The 20,057-nt window shown below is 38.0% G+C and overlaps 1 protein-coding gene across 3 annotated transcripts in view; it reads left to right on the plus strand.

Annotated features, from left to right (window-relative positions):
• The window catches only part of RORA (RAR related orphan receptor A), a 359,059-nt gene extending 339,827 nt beyond the window's left edge, over positions 1 to 19,232 (plus strand). For all 3 annotated transcript variants that reach the window (XM_054642212.2, XM_077185318.1, XM_077185317.1), the window contains 6 exons: positions 2,675 to 2,796; positions 3,990 to 4,122; positions 4,791 to 4,898; positions 6,256 to 6,366; positions 7,631 to 7,743; positions 8,980 to 19,232. In XM_054642212.2, coding sequence (XP_054498187.1) covers positions 2,675 to 2,796; positions 3,990 to 4,122; positions 4,791 to 4,898; positions 6,256 to 6,366; positions 7,631 to 7,743; positions 8,980 to 9,144 — 752 coding nt within the window. In that variant the 3' untranslated portion in view covers positions 9,145 to 19,232. The remainder of the gene's footprint in view (positions 1 to 2,674; positions 2,797 to 3,989; positions 4,123 to 4,790; positions 4,899 to 6,255; positions 6,367 to 7,630; positions 7,744 to 8,979) is intronic.
• Positions 19,233 to 20,057: the final 825 nt, after the last annotated feature.

The following is a 20,057-nucleotide window of genomic DNA, read 5'->3' on the forward strand; positions in this document are numbered from 1 at the left end:
TAGTGAGAATGCTGCTTCAGTAGAGCTGTAGGCATGGATGGGCATTCTTGTGTGCAGTGCACAGTAAATACCCTGACTGATCTCAGGGCACACGGGAACTCCTTACTGCTCTGGACTAAAGCTCCCTGGGGACTGGGCTTAATCAGTGCTACCAATGTTGCTTTTGCTTTCAGTCCTTGCTGTAGAACCCTGGGAATACTGATGAAGAAGGTAATTTTTAGTGTTGAGAAAACAGGGTATTTCTTTATTTGCAGATTATTTTTTAACAATTTATCTCCTTTTTCATTACCTCTATACTGTTACTCCTAACAGTAAGTGATGAGGCTGATTTTCTTCTGCTCTTTACCTGAGAAAAGCACTGGGCTAATCTGAGGGCAGTTCTTGTCACTTATTGAAGATGATCTAGCCCCAGATACTGAAGGACATTTTTGAATGTAGCAAGTTTTGATAATTTCTCTAAGAGCCTTATAACAACCACATTAATTAGCACATTTTACTTTAAACTTTTCCCTTAATGATTACACTAAGGCTGAATTCCACAAGTATGACTTGTCAACAGCTGAGACTGGAGTTAGAGTGTGCTGTGTGAACTGGTTATAAACAAAGTGGAACAGGACATCAAAGAACTGGTTTCATGATTCCATTACTTATGTAAGCAGCCAGGCATTTAAAATTGATTCTTAAAACTTGCTGAAGCAACATTTTTTCTAATTATTTTATTATGAAAACCTAAAAATAGTTCAAAAAATCAGGTATTCCACATTAAAATTCTGTGTGGTTTATTTTATGTTCTTTTGAGAAGTTTTGCAGAGAGGAAGTCACAAGGAGCTTGCTTTATAATGTCCTTATGTTGCAGAATGCTGCAACAATGTAATTTGTCTTGACAGCCAAAATATTGTGTCTGGCATCAGTTCAAATAATTTCAGATAGGTAAAAAGGAGAAGAAAATGTCAGGACAAAGGCAGCACTACTAGCTTTGTCTCAGTGAAATGACTGCTAATTTTCTCATGGAAGGTAATAAAAAGATCTACATTAAACCCATAGGGGAAAAAAATAGAGGGTTTTTCCTTTGTAGGCCCAGTGTTGAGTTTGGACCACTGGCCTAACAAAGTTTGTCCTGTTGCTTACCTTTATTTACACAGTGCTTCATTTAAACCCTGCACAGCATGATTGGGTGCCCAGCATTAACATTACTGAACAATGTTTGAAGAATGTTTGTCTGCCAGACGAAGGTTTCAATTTAGAAAGGTGTGGCTGTTCAATGAAAATATTTAGGTGTGTGCTGAAACGCAGTCCCTAAGTGAGGCAGAGGTTTGTGAATAACATGGGAATATTTCACCTCCTGCATGGCACAGGGATCATGCTGTCAGCTGCTGCTACCAAGAATGAGTGTTTTAACTACACACTTGTTAAAAAAAAACCCCTGCTCTGAAATACATCAAAGCTATGGTGACAAAGCATAAATTACATTGTGTTCTGCCTTACTGATTGCCCAGGTAGCACATATAATCTGCTTTTATTTCATCTGTATGTTAAAGACTTTTCAGGCAATATCCTAATCAAACTACTGACAGACATTGGTCCAGCAGTTCAGTTTGTAGGGAGTTGTTTGATCATTATCAAACAAAGCCAGTTTCACTGAAGACCCAGTAATGCAGTCCCTCAGAATACCTCCATGTTGTAGTGACCACCATTCCTCCTTGGTTTGAGCCTTCATTTTCAGTGGCCAAACAAAGCAGGATTCTGTGAGACAAGTTCCCAGGCCTCTACTTGTCACATGCTAAGATAGGAGAACATGCCCACCTGAAGGGTCAGGGTAGGAAAGGGGAAGTTAAATAAAAGTGGAACTTGGGTATCTAAATTCTATTCAGGCTTTTGAAAGTGTTCCTAAACATTTATGGAACCAGGTTTTATTAATAAATGTGAATCTGCATTATGCATCTTTTAATCAAGTATAGCAGCAGAAAATAATTCTATTTGGAATTAAAACATTGTATGGAAATTTTAAATCATGTGCAGTAAACTAGGTGACTACTCTAAAGCTGAAGGAAAACAACCCCTAGTGTTAGGGATTTTTTAGTGTGTTATATTAATCTTCTGGATTCTCTAATAGATGCGTTTTCATGATATTTTTTAAATTTTATGAGAGTAGGAAAAAAAAAAGACACTTTTCCCTCCCAGGCAGCCTGATGGAACCAGAGTCCTGCCTGAGAGAGCCCTAGACAGGTGGTAACTGTATTTCCCTATTGGAAAGCGTTGGCGCTGGCAGCTCTGGCTGCCTGGCAGTGCGGTTCTGTCCCGTCCCTGGTGTGTCCTGCGTTCAGCTCGGCCTTGTCCAGCATCCCGCTCTCGTTCCCGCAGTTCGTGCGGCTGCAGTCCGTGTCCGTGGTGTCCCCCGGGCCCGGTGCCGGCCGTGCCCCCCCGTGTCCCCCCTTGGCGCCGCTTTGTGCCCAACTTTGGGTCAGCGGCGCCCTCTGGCGGCGGCTGCGGGCCCGGCCGTTCAATGGCTGCGCCTCCCGACGCCGGCTCCAAGGAAACCCAAAGCAAAGCAATTTTCTCTCTCGGCTCACCCTATCCCCTCCCGCTGTTGCAGCTGAAATATACGAGCTTTTCTCGTGTCTGAAGGTATAGCTTTGCATTTCTAACGCGTGTCGCTTTCTGCTCTTTCTTTTAGAACATCTTGCACAGAATATTTCCAAGTCACACATGGAAACTTGCCAGTACTTGAGAGAGGAGTTACAGCAGATAACATGGCAAACTTTTCTGCAGGAAGAAATTGAGAACTATCAGAACAAGGTATAAAAGCATGCCAAGATATGGCATGGTTTCTTTAAAGCATGGTATTTCCATAACACACTGCAAAATTCACTTTTTCACTGCTTTCTCCTTACTATCAGGAATGTATATTTCTGCGTGTTTAAAAAAATAATACACTAGAATCAAAAGCAGCAGTATGGTCAGGATATCTTCTGCATTTGTGGTTTTTAGAGGTATAGGAGAAGGCAAAGACATTCTCCTAAAATCTGTCTCTGATAAAGAATAGGAAATAATAGGAATTTTTTCAATCCTAATTGGCACGTTATTTTCTTCTCTTAAATTTTAATGTCCTGGATCGGCAACAATAAAAGGCAAAGCCACCAAGTTTGTGATGTTACATGCTGTGCTTGAGTTGGAGTTTACAAACACAGAGCTCCATCAGATTTCCAGCCTTGGGGGTTCACTGTAATCCTGATTCATGCTCCAGTTGTCCCTCAGTGTTTGGGTTTTACCTGTGGAGCAGCAGCACAGTGCTGCCATGCCACCAGGGTATTGTAAGATCTAATCAGTGTTATTTCCCACATGCCTTCTATCCACGAGCTGCTGCCAATTGGCTACTTTTGGAAAATGGCCTTGGGAAGCACTGCTGAAGCACACTGTTCTTTGAACATATTTTTCATTTCCACAGAAAAATATTTAACCTTTCAGAGTACAATTTTTTCTACTTTAGGTGATTTCATTCTGCATTATTTTCAACACTGGAAAAACTCACTACTTGTATGTTTTCTTTATGTTTTTATCAAGATGATCTTCATATATGGACATCTTTGTATATATTCTTCTGAAGATGAGCTAGGTTGATAATTTGCATTCAGTACAAAATACAGAAGCTGATAGGAAAAATATGATCATGCCTTGTTGGTGTAAATTGGCATTTTATTTTCATGCAGTGAATAAAATTCCCACTGAAATGACCAAAATCATTACACTGTGACATTTTTGGCTTATGATAAAAGTACTCTGAGCTGGATCTATTCTGACATGACTGAAGAAGTCTTCCATGGTTGCATTGTCACTCACCCACATGTGGCTCTGCTTTGAGGTCACACTGTAGCCAGGAGTGTTGGAGAGAACTCACTCCATTTTGTTCTTTGGTTTTCTTTAGCTCAGTTTTACTTTCTGACAGTGAGCTTTGGTTAGTAATTTTTTCATTTCTCTTCTCTCTCAAACAGCAAAGGGAGGTAATGTGGCAGTTATGCGCAGTCAAAATAACAGAAGCTATACAGTATGTAGTGGAATTTGCCAAACGCATTGATGGCTTTATGGAACTGTGTCAAAATGATCAAATTGTGCTTTTAAAAGCAGGTATGTGGGTCAGCTTGAAGGTCTGCTTCTATTAGTTTTGCCTGAGGAAGGTGTTACATGTTACATACAGTGGTTGCATACACATATATTCATATGCAGTACAATGATCTTTTGGAATTAAATAATGGAAAACCTTGCAAAATTTCTGTCTTTGAAGTAACATCATCTTAGTTATTGTGGGGAGAAGGAGTTCAAGTCTATCTAATAAATTTTCGTTATGGATAAAGGGAGCAATGAGTCTGTTAAGATGTAAAAATTGGATTTAAATTTTTTTTGATTGCTGATAGTGAATATTTCAAGGTAAAAATCCAAATTGTTCTATGCAAGATATTGTAGGAGTAATTCAGGTTACAAATACTGGACCAAGTTGTTAAGGCTTGGTGAACACATATATAAATGAGCTGCTTTGGCTTCAGAGACTTCATTACTCTAAAAAAATGACTCAAGTTCATTACCATTAACTAAGTTGCTTTAGCAAAATTTCTAAAGGGGTTTATGGGAATTCTTGTAATTCTACCAGCAAACCAAACTCTGCTTTGTTACACCACAGCAACTTACTACACTACTAAACTGACAATGAATGCAGAGCATTGTTATTAAATTCTCACTTGCTCTTTGCAACTGAAGGCTCTCCTTCCTTAGTCAAACATCCTTTGTTTCTGTTTTAGGGTCTTTAGAGGTTGTGTTCATCAGAATGTGCCGTGCCTTTGACTCCCAGAACAACACAGTCTACTTTGATGGCAAGTATGCTAGCCCAGAGGTTTTCAAGTCCTTAGGTAAGGAAATGTGAATTGTTGTGTCTTTAAAAAAAAAAAAAACCCAAACCCAAAAAAACAGAATAAAAATAATATGGTGGAAAGGCAAGGGAAAACAGCTGCTTTGAAAAATCAGTCTATAGTATTCAAATAAAAGACTTCTGGAGCTCAGACTGCTGTGTTCTGGCTCTGTTTGAGGCCAAGCTGATTTCAGGGGGTAAAACAGCTTAAGGCTGTGCAGTAAAGGACTGCTGGTGCTGAAGTCCAGCAGTTTGATTAGGGTTGAGCTGTTTGGACTCACTTGTTGAGAAGCCTAGATTTCACATCTAATGTAATGTTTCATATATCCTGTTGGAAAAGGCAGCAGATTTTAAGCTAATTTGGGATATGCTGACATGATGGCTTTGAAGATGTTAATGGTGTTTTAAATTTTGCCAAGTCCGGTTATTTGCTGGTAAAACACTGTAAATCATTTTTTTAAATTAAACTACATACAGTTTTGAAATTTTTTTCCGACATATTTTTGCTAATTTTAAAAGGATCTATTCACTGGGTATAGATCTGGGCTGTAAGCTACTTTGGAGGCAGTGAAAATACATCAGTGGAGAATGCTGGACAATTACTGAAGTATTCTCTGCCTTTCTAAAACACCTCAAGGTACAAGGTCAGAGCACAAACAGTTCTGGGTTCTGAGGAAATATAACTTGGATCTGTTACCAGCTGTATCCAGAAGTTTAGGCTGGGGAGGCTGAGGAAGACCTTTGTCTCTCAGGTTGTGATGCTGTTCAGAGCAGGGCTCACTTTACAGACTGTACCTGCGTGTGTGACAGCAGCAGTAACCTGAATAAGACCTGTGTGAGCAAGAGAATGGATGGAAGGAGACAGAGTTCCTCTTCTGCATGAACCCTGTTCAGTCAGACCTTGGCTTCTCCCTCTGCTTCCTGCATGTCCCTTGTGTGCCTCTCTTCCCCCACTCTGTGTGCTCAATAATCTTAAAGTCAGAACTTCTTCAGTCCACACTGACATGACAAAGTTCCATTTAGAACAGAAACAAAGGTAGAGCAATTTTGAGCTTGAAAGTAAAGGGCTTGAGATTTCTTCATATTTACCCCATGAGAACCCAATGTAGAAAAGATACAGTGTGCAAAACTTTGTCAGTCTTGGTTGCCAGGATGTGGGAGCTGGGAACTTGTGGGAGTGGAGTAATCCCCTCAAGGATGAGTGAGATCTCACTGCCATCACTTCACAGTCCTTGAGGAGAGGACCACCTTTGAAGTGTTTTACATCTATTTCTCATCTCCATCAGAATAAATCAATAACTCTGTAGCACTGAAGTAGTTTTAAACAATGTAACAAGAGCTTAGCTTCTTTTTGGCAGGTTGTGAAGACTTCATTAGCTTTGTGTTTGAATTTGGAAAAAGTTTATGTTCTATGCACCTGACAGAAGATGAGATAGCTTTGTTTTCTGCGTTTGTTTTAATGTCAGCAGGTAAGAGATGAAGATTTCCTCTAGATTTATTTGGTAGGGGTTGTTTTTATTTTCAGGACTTTTTAATGATAACATTACGATTATCAGACGTTGTGGAAATATCATTGTGGACCCTTTTTGAGGGTCTCCTCACCAAATTTTTTATTTTAATAATCACATTAAAACTATGAATTTAGGAACCATTTTGTTAAATTGGAAATCCTAATCTAAGCCCATATTTTCCACATTTTCACCTTGTTGAGGACTCAGCTTCTTTGCAAAGGCTTAAATGCATTTGAGTGAGACTCATGAGCCAGTCCTGGTGAGAGGCAGTTACTGAACTCCCATAGGCAGCTGTCCATGTGTGTGAGCTTGCAGCTGCAGCACAGCAGAAAATTTCCAGCAGTGCCATTTTAGTGTGACTGGGGACACTGAGAATTATGGTGCAAGACATCCAAGTCACCCCAAAAGTCAGCCTGGGTCTGCCATGCCTGTGGCTAAAATAACTTAATAACCACAGGTGAATGTGCACAGTGTGCTCCAGGTCCTGGAAAGGCTTCTTAGGTCAGGTGGAACAAGGTACTGGGGCACAAAGTCAGTTTGTGCTTGGCCTGACACCTGAGGAAGGAAACTGAGTTCAGAGTGCACCACAGTGGACTCGTTCTGTTAGCAGTGGTGGGTTTCTTGAGTCTGTCATAAATGTGTTCTCATGTTGTTGGCCAGACAGGAAGTGTGTTAGCCCCGTGTCTCAGCAACCTACAGAACCCTACAGTTCTGTCACACCAGCAATGTGGCAGCTAATGCTGCTTTTCTGCCAGGAAGTTCAGCTGTTGGTTTTTTTTTAATAGCTGAATCTTTGCATCTGATTTTTCTGTCAGTTCTGTAAGTTCTGCTGGCTTTCTCTAAGTTCTGTAAGATCTTAGCAAGACGATCCTCTCCAACTAGTTGTTCATTATATGATCTATTAATTTCCCAGTAAAAAGTTGCCAGCCTCATTTTGTAAACACCCTGCATTTTACAGATTTTCTTGCAAATGAATAACAGATCTTACTCAGGTGCATTGCATTTCTCCTAAATAAGGACTTTATAAAAGTAACTTTAGGTGCATGTAATAAATATATTTCAAGACCTGTTAATTTTGAAGCCCATTTTCTATATGAAAGTATATAACAATTGGAAGGAAGGTTGTAAATAGGAAAAAGGAATCTGTGACAGACTTAGTACTTCCTGGTGCGCTGTGATCCATGTGTGCATTACTAGAGGTTTGAACTCCATTTATATTCAGATCGCTCATGGCTTCAGGAGAAAGTAAAAATTGAAAAACTCCAGCAGAAGATCCAGCTAGCACTTCAGCACGTCCTACAGAAGAACCACCGAGAAGATGGAATTCTAACAAAGGTAAGGGTCATCCTGTGCCGTGGCACAGGGCTGTGAAAGAGTGCCTTCATCTGAACACTGCCCTGACTATGGGCTGAAAGCTCATACGCAGTTCATTTCTTTATAAACCCAGAATTCTTTGTTCAAAATGGAGCTGCTCACTTGAACCTCGTTACTTAAACCTAGAAGAGGTGAAATGATGATGTTCTAGGGAACAAGGTTGATTATGGTCTGAAAGGGAGTATTTTTATGTGGAACTTCATGAAAAGTGATGAAGGTTTTTATGATAGCTCTCCTACACAACACTCCTGCCACACAGAATACTATTTCAGTGCTACAAGATGCATGCCTTAGTATTTGTGGAATCTCTGCTGCATGACAATTAAGTTGTTATAACATGCAACACACAAACTAAACTTGTTTTTCCAACTTCCGTGAGAAGTTCCCCACACAGCCTTTTTCTCAGTTCTTCCAAATACTGATGCCTAGGGAAAAGAGGCACTACCTACTGAAGTTTCTTCATGTAATTTCTCAGAAATGAGAAACTAGTGGGATGTTACAAGAAGTAAATCTGAAGAACTGGGGAAATATACGCCCTTTACTTTTACCTTGCAGAGGTAGTTCCTTTTACACCTCTGCACAGCCAGAGCTTATATTTCGTGTCACACCAAAGAATTACTTCCGATAGAAGCAGGATGGTCCAGCACGGGCTCTGCAGATTTTCTTCGTTTCAAATCCTAGCTCATGTAATTTTCTCTCAGTGTATGCTTTGGGTACCTTTGTCAGAAGAAAGAGTCTTCCATATGCTTTGATACGAATATTTTACTCAGTAACTTCAGGGAGCACCCTCATGATATTTTTGAAGTACATTTTTTTTACCTTATTCCAATTCAGGTAAATAAGTCTAATCTATTGCATTGCCAGTTCCCTCCATAATTTTCACAGTGGGTTTAAAAGCAGTTAGGATTGCTTCTTCCAAGAGGATAATTTAATGAGTGAAGATCCAGCCCTGAAATACTTGTTTTTCAATCCAGCAAGGAAACCTAATGCCACATTTTCCTGAGAACATAAAAAAGATTATTTCAAAAACAGCTGTGAGTCCATTACTTAAATACTTCTAGCAAATATCCATGACTGTGCATCTGAAATGTCCTTGTTAAGTTAATAGTTTGGTTTGGGAGAGCTTTAATCCTTACAGCAAGATTGGGAGGCCTGGTTCCATGTATGACCATATGACTTGTGTTCATTTTTTTACAGTTAATATGCAAAGTGTCTACTTTAAGAGCACTGTGTGGACGACATACAGAAAAGCTTATGGCATTTAAAGCAATATACCCAGACATTGTGCGACTTCATTTTCCTCCACTTTACAAGGAGTTGTTCACTTCAGAGTTTGAGCCAGCAATGCAAATTGATGGGTAAACGTATCACCTAAGCACTTCTAGAATGTCTGAAGTACAAACATTAAAACAAAAGAAAGGAAAAAAAAGGAAAAAAAAAAGAAAGAAAACCAAGACACTTTATATGGCCCTGCACAGACCTAGGGAGCCAACACACTGCACATCTCTTGGCGGTCGGGGTCAGGCGAAGGATGGGAAACAATGAAACAAAGTTGAACTTGTTTTTCTCATGCATATGATTTCCATTATGCCTACAAATATGGACCCTTTTTCTGTCTCAGCTTCTCAATCCTTGACCTCTGTTTACACAGACTGAGGGTACTAATGTCAGAAGGTTGTTTTCTCCTGTAGTTCACTGCCCAGGCTTTTGACAGAACAATCAATTTGTTGGTCAGAACAGAGTCCACCTAGTAATCAGCGACTGGTGTGCATTGCAGAGATTTCAGCATCAGTTTGCACAACTTGCTCATTGTTTCATGAAGGACGATTTTTTTTCACCTACCACTGTTTGCCAGTAGACAGAACGGCATGAAAAGGGTCCATAGCAATAGCAACAATAGCATTATAATATATTACAGGGTAAATGGGCATGAAGACTATATATAGCAAAAGAGATATTGTTTATATATTGTTTTAATTAATATAAAATGTAGTTACTGGTATAGCTTTTCTTGTTGAATTGATAAGGCACTTTCATTTTGCACCTTTTTCTTTAAATTAAATGCTAGCGTGTTCATTGTTGTGTTGCATGTGCACCAGAAATTCAAGTTTAACTGAAAAAGGTTTGGCAGGTACTGGTACATTGGGAGGTATTTATGCTGCTGTTTTCCATGTTACTTTTAAAGAGAGGCTGGTCATATCCTGAAATGGTTAGAGATTTTTTTAAAGAGTTGAAAATAACGACAATTTTCTACATTAAAATAATCTTTTCAGAAGTTAAATTCAAAGGTACTTATATTTTCAAGTCTTTCAAACCGGAATGTTTCAAAGTCAAAAGCCTCATTTTCAAAGGTTCTGAGTTTCCACTGTCAGAGTTGAACTAATTAATTACAGATCATTTACAAATGAGTAACACAGCATCTTTGAAAATCAGGCTATTAAATAGTGTATTCCTGCCCACCATAAATCCAGGTTTGAAAGTATTTATTCAAGTCTCTATCTACAGTAAAAGTATGTGGGTATGACATGCTTGCAGAAAAGTAATTTTTGCATGTAATATTGCATACTTTTGTACTCCATATCGTAAACAATGCCTTCCAATGCCAAGCTGTAGCCTGTCAAAATCCACAGGTTTGTCTTTGGCTTCAGTGAGATGAGACACACTGACCCCTGTTGTTCCAGCATCCAGCAGTTCAGTGTCAGGGAGCTGAGCAGAGAAGTCTGTTCTCTCCTTGTTTAAAAAGATGCGCTTTAAAGTTGATCAGATGGGAACAAAGTAAGAAAGGAAAGGCATGCTGTTGCTAGAAAGCATTAGTTTGTACTCAGTACAAGCCTGGAAATCATGAATATCAGAAACCTGCATTCTGTAATTCTGATTCCTGTGTCGCATAACCAACCAATAAGCTGAATCTTGCAGTGCTATTAATTACCATTCCCTTCAGGAAGAATTCCATCTCTGAGCAAAGTTCTGAAGGAAGCAGGTTCACATTAACAACATTACAAACTGTGGCTGTTTGGGCCAGAGGTGTATATTTGGGTTTGGATGAGATGCAGATGCATAACTGGATGCCCTGTAGGCCATCACAAATACATTTGGATGAAGTACCTAAGAAAAAGCTGGGAACATCAAAAAATGAAAAGGAATGAGACAGAATGTGCCCTACTGCTTTAACTTCCAAGGGTAAACAATCTCTTACATAAGTTATAGTTGTTGAGAAGTAACAAGTGAATAGACGCACACCCAAACCTAAGTATTTTAAAAAGGAGAGTCAGATCAGCGGGTTCTTATTAGCAAAATATAGGTTTATTCTATGATTTCAATATGTTTCCTTTGGGTCAACAGAAACATTTCTCTATGACACTTATTAAATATGTTCCAGTCTAGCACATCAGGGAAGGTTCCAGCCATCACTCATCTCCAGGCTTTGAAAGGAGGGCGAGGCACAGCATCCCACTTCCTCCTCAGAGCAGTGTGCCCTGGAGTGTGGGAGGGCAGCACCTGCAGTGCTGTGAGCACTGGGCTGGAGGCAGGAGAGGGCTTTTGGAAAAAGTCCACAGAGCTGTCTTTTTCCTGCTCCATCCTGCCTGCTCCTGAAGTGGCTCACAGCCCAGCACATGCTCACTCCACTCCCACTGAAATACTTTTCCTTGGATCATTGTTTACTTTATTGGAGTAACTGGCATGATATGGTACTTGCATTCTAATGTGTATTCCTATTTTTGAAGCACCTCTTTAAACTAACAAATGTTTTCTGAATGTGACCAGCCTTAGGTGCTAGTCCTGTAAAGATCAACTAAACTTAATCTCAGTGTCAACTAATGAATAGTGAAGTAAGACCTTACTTTTTTAGAGTGAGATACACCTCCTACTTCTGACAATGTAGACTACCAGGCAAAATATTGGGGATTAGTTTTCAGTCACATCCTGTTCGTACCTTTTCATGATGAGTATTAGTGCTTTACCAGGTATCTAGGCACCAGTGGTTTTGTTTGGATTCTGTTTAGCATATTTACATTCATAAATCATTGACAATATAAGTCTTGGAGCATTTAGTAATAAAATACATAACAATAAAAAGGTTTCAAATAGGGCCTTAGCTGAGACTGATCTTCCAGGCCAGAAAGTACTGTTGTTTTTGTTTGTGGGAGCTCATGTGTACTGGGACCTTGTTAAATCAAGTTGAACATACACACCCCAAGTAACTCTGCGTTCCTGGTCACAGTTAACAGCCACTTGGCAATAGAGTATAATTTTTGGGTTGCCCTTCATGAAGAGGAATAAAAACAGCAGACAAACTGATCAGACACCTGTTGCCAAGGGGGTTTTTATGCAGGGGGACTCAGAATAACACCAGAGTGGCTGGTTGGAGATGGCCATGTAAGAACACAGCACAGCAGAGGAAATGCCCTCTGCAAAACCCTTGGGACTGTGGCCTGCTATCAGATGATCAGCCAGTTAAAAACTGGAGGTCAGTGGATATTCACATGAGTATTTTCATCATCTGCCCAGTTCACTACAAATAAAAACACTAGGATAACTGAACATAATATTTTAAGTTTAGATGACCTAGTCCTTAGAGTCTGCAAAGGTATTTTCCTTGGGAGTTATATGTATCCCTGGAGATGTTTTCTGGCTTTCTAGGAAGAGCTACTAGACTATACTGTCACATGAACCACCCTAATACATGTCATCACCTCCAGCATTGTTTGACCTATGGAATTGGGTAAAAAGGGAGGCTGGTTTTAAGTTTGGTTGCTCTTTATTAGCTTATCTTAGTCTGAATACCAAGATATCTGTCTATGTGCACCTGTGTGTGTGTGAGAGAGTCCATTGTGTGCGCACATGAGTGTATGCGTGGGACGTGTGAGCGGCTGCTTCTAGGCTGTTAAGTGTCAATGGAATAAAGAAAATGTATTCAAAATACTTAAGTCAAAAATAGAAGGTGGTAAAAAGATTTATTCTATACAAAGCCTTGTCTGGACCACTTTAGAGAGACTTCTATTTTTTTAACCCTTCTATAAATGTTTGATGGCACTTGAAATATTCCTGCAATAAAATGTGATTTGTGTAAACATTAAAAAAAAAAGATTTTGTAATGTGAAACAATGAAAGAAAGTAATGTAATTTTTCTAAAAAACAAAAAAAAAACCACAAACGAACGAACTTTGTATTATTTTCTTGATGGAATTTGTCTATTTGTCTTTGGAAAACTTTTTATTTCATTGAATGTGCCATAGTAGAGGTGCGTTTTTCTTTTTCTTTCTTGTTTTTTATTTTTACATTTTAGATTAAAGGAATAGCTGTGTTCCGACATTCCAAAATGCAAGATGACATAGCAGTCATGATTAAAAGGTTTGATTAGTAAGCTTCAATCATTGTTGCTTTTTTTGCACATGTTCTTCATTCCTCTACAGTGCAATATGTACATAGAGCACTTGCGGGTGTAACCTTGATCCCTCAGGGAAAAATACATATTTGTACAGGATTTTTCTTTTTTTTGCCTTTTTTCTTTTCTTTCCTTTTTTTTCTTTTGGTTTTTTTTTTTTTTTTTTTTTTTTTTTTTTTTTTTTTTGCTAAGGAATGTCGATTGAATCACTTGTCTGTTGTTGAGGGGCAGCCAGATAATAATCCTAAACCACTGTCACAAAACATTGATTGTTTAAATTTTGTGCCCTTTTATTATTTAAAAAAGAAAAATAAAAGTTATTTTCTGACAGTTCTTTGTGCTGATTGGTGAAAAAAAGGGTAAATAGATTAAGCACCTTATGATTGACTTAACTGTGAATGACAATCCATCTCGTTATCAACAAGAGAAGCCCTATCATTTTGGAGCTGGGGTTAGAAGTCAGAAACTAATGTGCTCAGGGATCTTCTAAAACTCTTCAACAGGGTGGCCAGTACTGCTGGTGGAACAAATTACTTTTTAAAAAATGTGCTAAGATTTCTTCCCTTCCCCCTGCCCCCAGGCACAAGAGAACTGGATTTTTTTTTAACTAAATGCTCTATGTGTGCCTCAGTCTCTTGCTCACTCCTGCGGTAGAGCTGCTTTTTGGTTGGTATTGTGCTCAAAACAGAAGTACCCCAAATAGTGCAAAGATTTTACAATTATATTTTAGAAAATAAATGCTAACCCACTAAATAAGTGATTGAAATTAATTTCAATACCCTCTGAACATTTTTATAATGATAGGACTACTTTTCCAACTGAAATTCAGTGTTCTGCAATAGAAAGCAGCTTTTTAGTATTTAAATTATTATCAAAGAAAATGAATCCATTTGTGAGAATGCAGTAAGAATGAAAAGGTCATGGTTAAGTTTCATCAGTGAAGTCACATAGAATGGAACACAGATCTGCAGGAGTACAAGAACAACACTTCAAATGTTGTCTGTCATTGCTGCAGGTGTTTCATGGTAAAGCCAAAACCTGGCTGGAAAGAAACACTGCAGCTGAAGAAATTTTCCTATCTAGTACATCAAATACATCCAGTGATTTTACAATGGCACCAAAACCCAACAATGTTCACAAGTCTCCCAGTGCCAAACTAGGATGCTTGAAGCCTGTCCCAATTAGCTTTATTTTATGGCTTCACATTCTTTAGGAAATGCAAGTAGAAAAGCAAGTAAACAACTACGAACAAAATGAGCAAGACTTCAGCACCTTGGTTACATTGGAAAGAGAGTGGATTTCATTCCTCCATCCAATGTGTCTGCCTGGAGAAAGCCCCAGTTTTCTGGTATTTTTGAGGGGTTTTCACGGGTATACAGCTACCAGTTGGTTACTTGAGATTGCTTAATATACAGGGAGAGCATACTTATGGTTTCACAGGCTGACAGCTGAGTTTAGCTGGGAATGGCTTTCCAAGGCAGACAAGCACTTAGCAAGTGTGATCAGTTGGTGTTCAGCATCTTCAGCAGAAGAGAATTCCTACTGCTGATTGACAGTGGACCCTAGGATTTATGTACTTGCACATCAATTAAACTTTTAGAATGGACAGCCTGTAAGATGTTTTAACTGTGTAGTGGGATGATCCAAGCATTACAGTATCTTTTTTTGGATTGGCATAGACAATCCCCAGTCTGTACTTGATGAACAAAACAAGTTACACAGTGTAAGCTGTGCAAATGACATATATTTTTTTCCCTAGACATTCCTAAACTCCTCAATATAGACAAACCTATTAATATAAATGCCAGAAACAGCACTTACTACACAATATCCAAAAATAATAGGCAATTTTCTCTTGAGTATGGAATTCTACCTGTGCTAGCTGATTCAGATTGCACAGAACATCTTTATTTTCCCTAGCTGGAGAAACATAACTATTAGAACTATTTTTTAATTATTAATACTAATATATATCACTTTTAAAGTTACATCCATTAATATATTTGAATATTAGCCTCTTTCTTTTTGTTTAAGTATTTCTGTCAGTTAATCATTTGGTGGAAATGAGGGCAAAAGCATACAAATACCAAATACAACAACAAAAAGAAAAGTTTTAAAATGTAAATGAGTATTTATTTAAAAATCCTTGCAGTATGTGCTTTAACTCTAGTACTGTGATAATGGCTTGCTACATAATGCTAAGTCACTGGACTTGAGGAGAAAAATACGTAACATAATATACAGTCTTTCTCTGGAACTTTATTCAGGTACTAAATAGAAGTTTTAACATCTAAACAGAAGCTGTATTCTACCTTTTCCATCTATGATGTTGCTGTTTGTCCTTTTTTTTTTTTTTGCCTTTATCATTGGTAGAATATAGCAATAACTTTATAGCAATAAGTAGGCTATCCAAATAAGAAACAAAACATGATAAAGGCTTCAGATCAATACTCATAGGCTCACTTCTTCTGCCACAATATTCACTTGTATGTCTTCCCTCATAATCTTGTTACTTCTTCAAGCTGAACTTCACAATCAAGTTGTTCAACTTGGTGTGTGACATCACACTTTGTTAACATCTGCATGTTGTCAGTGTTCACATGTCCTGTGTGTACTTTGTTCCTACGTTAGTGTTTCTCAAGGTTTCTGAAAGCACAATCTCTATGAGCTATATTTCTGCACAGGGCTCTCTGTGTTGGAATTGACTTAGGTTTCCTGGGGCAGGGAGTGTGAATCAGCTGGAATGATTGGCAGCATTTCCTAACTGCAGGACCCGGTGTGCTGCAGTACTTGGGAACTCTGGGCACTGCGAAGCGCGGTCCCCAGTGGCTCTTGCAGCTCCTCCAGGCCGTGGGGCTGAGCTGCAGCTCCCGAGTTCCCTGCCCAGCACGAGCACGTGCTCTGTGCTGGGGAAGCTGCACCTCACAAAGAACCCAGCTGGGTGTGCCTGGCAGGGTGTTCTGATCGTGAGCCAAACACTTGGGCATCGTTCAAACGAGCAGTTGTGACTTTCGGTTTGAGAAACACTACCCTGAATTACCCCCCAGAGTCTTAATGTAGATGCACAGACTTTACAGGAACTTGCAATCTGTAATGCTATCTATATCTAATGCAGAGAATTCATAAGCAATACAGTGAATTTTATTTCACAAAAAGGCATACGTACTGTAGACCTTTTTAAATCCAAAATGTTCCTCATTTCTACATTGATTTAGAAGCAAGTTACAGAACAGTGGTCACTATTTGAAGTATTAGGACATTAACTGGCTGCTTCTTTATATGTAACTGTATTGTCTGCCTGCTCCTTTTCTGGAGATGTGTTTTTGTATTGGATGTTTGGGCCAATGGGAGGCTTCAAGCTACAATGTATTTTCCCAGATTAAATATATTTAACATATGACAAACCCCAGACAAGGCTTTTTAAAATGTATAAAGAACTGCAGTGTTAGGTGGTTTATTTGCAAACTGTTTTCAATGTTGTCCATTTTTATGGCACCTTTAACAATATTCTTGTTTCCAAAGTACAAAAAAAAGGTTAAAAATATTCTAGCCATAACTGAATGTCAAGCAATAAAACAAATGACTTTTTGTGCATAGATTTAAAAGAAATACAAGTTTTAGACATCTGCATGTAAATGCAAATCTCTTGTTTACTGCTTTCTTAAACTTGAGCAACTGATTCCTTATTTTACTACTAATTTAAGGACTTGTAATGGCCTGTAAACATTTTATCTTGCTCTATTCTTTCAACTCTAACTTTGTCTCTGCTTTGGAGTCATAATATTTAATGTTGTTCTGCTCACCTCTATACAGTTAACTTTTTGCTTTCATTCTGTATAGATAAAATTATACTATAAACAGCCTACACAGTGCAAATATTTATCTGTTTATCAAATACCACATTATGCTGTATAATATCTGTTTTACTATATAATCTATTTTAGACATAGCTGTTTAGAACTAGAGTGTGCTATTTTTGTGTTTTTCTGATGTGTGGTGCTAGATAAGTTACTTTTGTGAACAAAAACAAACAAACCCCTTTTATTCCTAGACAATACCACCTTTGGGTCTTGTTAATTTCACTGAGTATAACTATATATAAATATATATATTTGTGTATATATATATATACACCAACATATGCCCAACAAGTACCTGTATCAGAGTACAAGATTTGGGACATGGTTTTCTCTTTAAATGCATAGTGTCATTATATAAATTATTCTATAGTATATTTAATAAGGAGAAAATTACTTCACCGGTACAGATACTTGATATCAAATGTAGAATTTTTTTCTACATTATTAACATTATTAATTATTAATGTTATTAAAATTGTTCTGTCCAGCTTGTTATCCTTTTGGTTACTAAAAGAGTCTGCCTGTATTGTATTCAAAATAAGAAAAACATCTAATCTGCCAGTATAAAATAATTACAATATGCTGTCTGTGTGAAAGGGAGGTAGTTATTTGGCTTGTTGGGAGAATTCTATCCTGTTGTTGCATTGGAAATGTATAGCTGTTATTCTGCTGGGTGCCTTCCTCCCTCCTCACTTTAAATAGGATCTGTACACGCTCAGACTGCGGATGTTACTGGGCCATGCCTACACACTCAACTCCAGTTACTGTAAATAGGAATGTTCTGTAAATCTGCCGTGGTGGATGGCTAAATTCAGTCCCTGGATATGCTTTATACACCATGCATACATATCCAAGGACAGCCAGTAGCAACTAAAGTTAATTAAGAAGTGGAATTTGCAATGTTTTGTCAGGTATGGGGGTTTTGTTTTTATTTTTTCATGTATACCTTAATTTACGTAGTCATGTACCCTTCAAAATATTCCTGTCCCCTGTTCCTTTCATTCTAGATATTGTTTTCATGTTCATTCTTAAAAACTGATGGATATCAAATATCTAACTAAGGAGGTAATTAACCTTTTAAATATTTATTAGAATTTTTCTGTAATATTACTGAATTTATAAGATCTTTAGCAAAGATTTTTGAGCAATTTATTAATAACAATGTTTCTGTTTACTGCACTTTTTGATAATAGAAGGTAGTGAATTTTAAAGCCATGGTTCTTGGCTTCCATGCACTGCTTTTATACCCTCAATCCAAGGAATATATATATATAAATAATTTTTTTTAAACAGCAAACATACTGTTGACCTAAAAACAAAAACAAACTTTACTGCACCATGGGTATATTTTCATAAGTGGAATGTTTAACTGCAAACACTATCAGGACAATTATAAAAACCTCTTGAAGCTACAATCTTATTTAAATATAAGCCATGACAATTTTGTTTTCCCTTCTTGATTTAAGTCACCTTTTGATATTTTCAAAGAGAAGGACTCACTCTTAAATTTGTACGTACCAACCTATAGGTAATGCCAGGAACACATTCTCCCTGTTGTTTTAATAGTTTGATATATTTATGCAAAACCATTTGGTTAACATTTATCCTCCCTCTTTACTAAATGTTCAACATACCAACGCCAGAATAAATGCTGATTACAAATATACATCAGATTGAAGATGAAGCACACAGACTTAAAAACCTCGTTGAGTGATATGCTCAAATTTCTGTAAATACACACAAGTTTAATGCAATTATACTGTACATGTAAATATGTGCTGTCTGTTATGTGTACAGTATGTATAAATTCCTTTTCTAGCCACAATAAAATGTAAGCCATCAAGAGGATGTGGTATTGTACTAAACCTTTGCTAATGATCTTTACCCAGTCACTTCACCTCTCCCTTCCATAGACCTTTCCAACTCACTCTTACAATAGCCTGCTTATATTCAAGTTTGTTATTTTACTCGGTCCCGAAAAAAGTATTTTGATTCATTTTGTAAATATGACTGTAAAAATAAGAGATTTAATGTTGTCTTTTAAATACTCCAATTTTCATTCTAATATGAATGTTGTTATATTGTACTTAGAAACCGTACCTTTAATATTACATTACCTTTATTAAGTGCATTGAACACATCGATTTTAGATGTGCTTTATGTACTCTTATCCTGTAATAAAACTTCAGCTTCTAATGGAAAAATCTGTCTTTATTTTTTTGTCAGTCGCATCTTCCTTGGTTTTCTGAATTACAGCTTATTAGGTTTATTCCTTAAGGAATGCACTGATACAAAATTAGACTACACGGATGTTAGAGCTGGTTTTTAGCTTGTACATCGTATTTTGTCAGCAGCAGGGAAACAAGATGACCCCCAAACACCTTTTAAGCTCCCCTTTTGGCCAACGAGAGCCCTAAACCTTTTCAGAATGAATGTGGGTTAATGTAGCTTCCCTCTGTTTGAAGGTGTCTTGTTTGAAATCACAGTTCACTACATCAAGTACAAAGTACAAGATATTTGGCACAAAACCCTCCCAGTGAGCACTCCCAGCAGAAATACTGCTTTAGTCAGACAAATGAGGATTTGGGTAGCAAAATTGAAGTTTTAACACAATTTAGGCATCAAAAGTCAAAGTTGCCACTCCCCTCTGCTGTGCTAACTTTGGGAATACCTGAATGTGTCAGCAGCATGCTTGGTCTTAAGACTTGAGGCATGTGAAATTCTCCTTCTGCACCTACTCAGAAATGCCTCAGTCTTGACAGGGCTTTTAACAGCTCCGTATTTATATGTCTGACCATGATCCAGAAATAGATTCTAGCATTCATCTTTGAAGCACTGAATCTGGAAGCAGCCTTCACCTACAGATAACTCTACAAAAAAAGGAGTGTAAGTGATAACTCCCAGAACGGTAGCACTAAGCAGTGCCATGTGTTCTACAGCAGCTCCATGTCTGCAGCAGTCAAGACACTGAAAACACAGATTTAATTTTCTTATCCTCAGGCCATGATCCTGCCCAGTCTTCCCAGTCA

The sequence above is a fragment of the Agelaius phoeniceus genome, chromosome 13 (genome assembly GCF_051311805.1).
Source record: "Agelaius phoeniceus isolate bAgePho1 chromosome 13, bAgePho1.hap1, whole genome shotgun sequence".
Taxonomy (NCBI): domain Eukaryota; kingdom Metazoa; phylum Chordata; class Aves; order Passeriformes; family Icteridae; genus Agelaius; species Agelaius phoeniceus.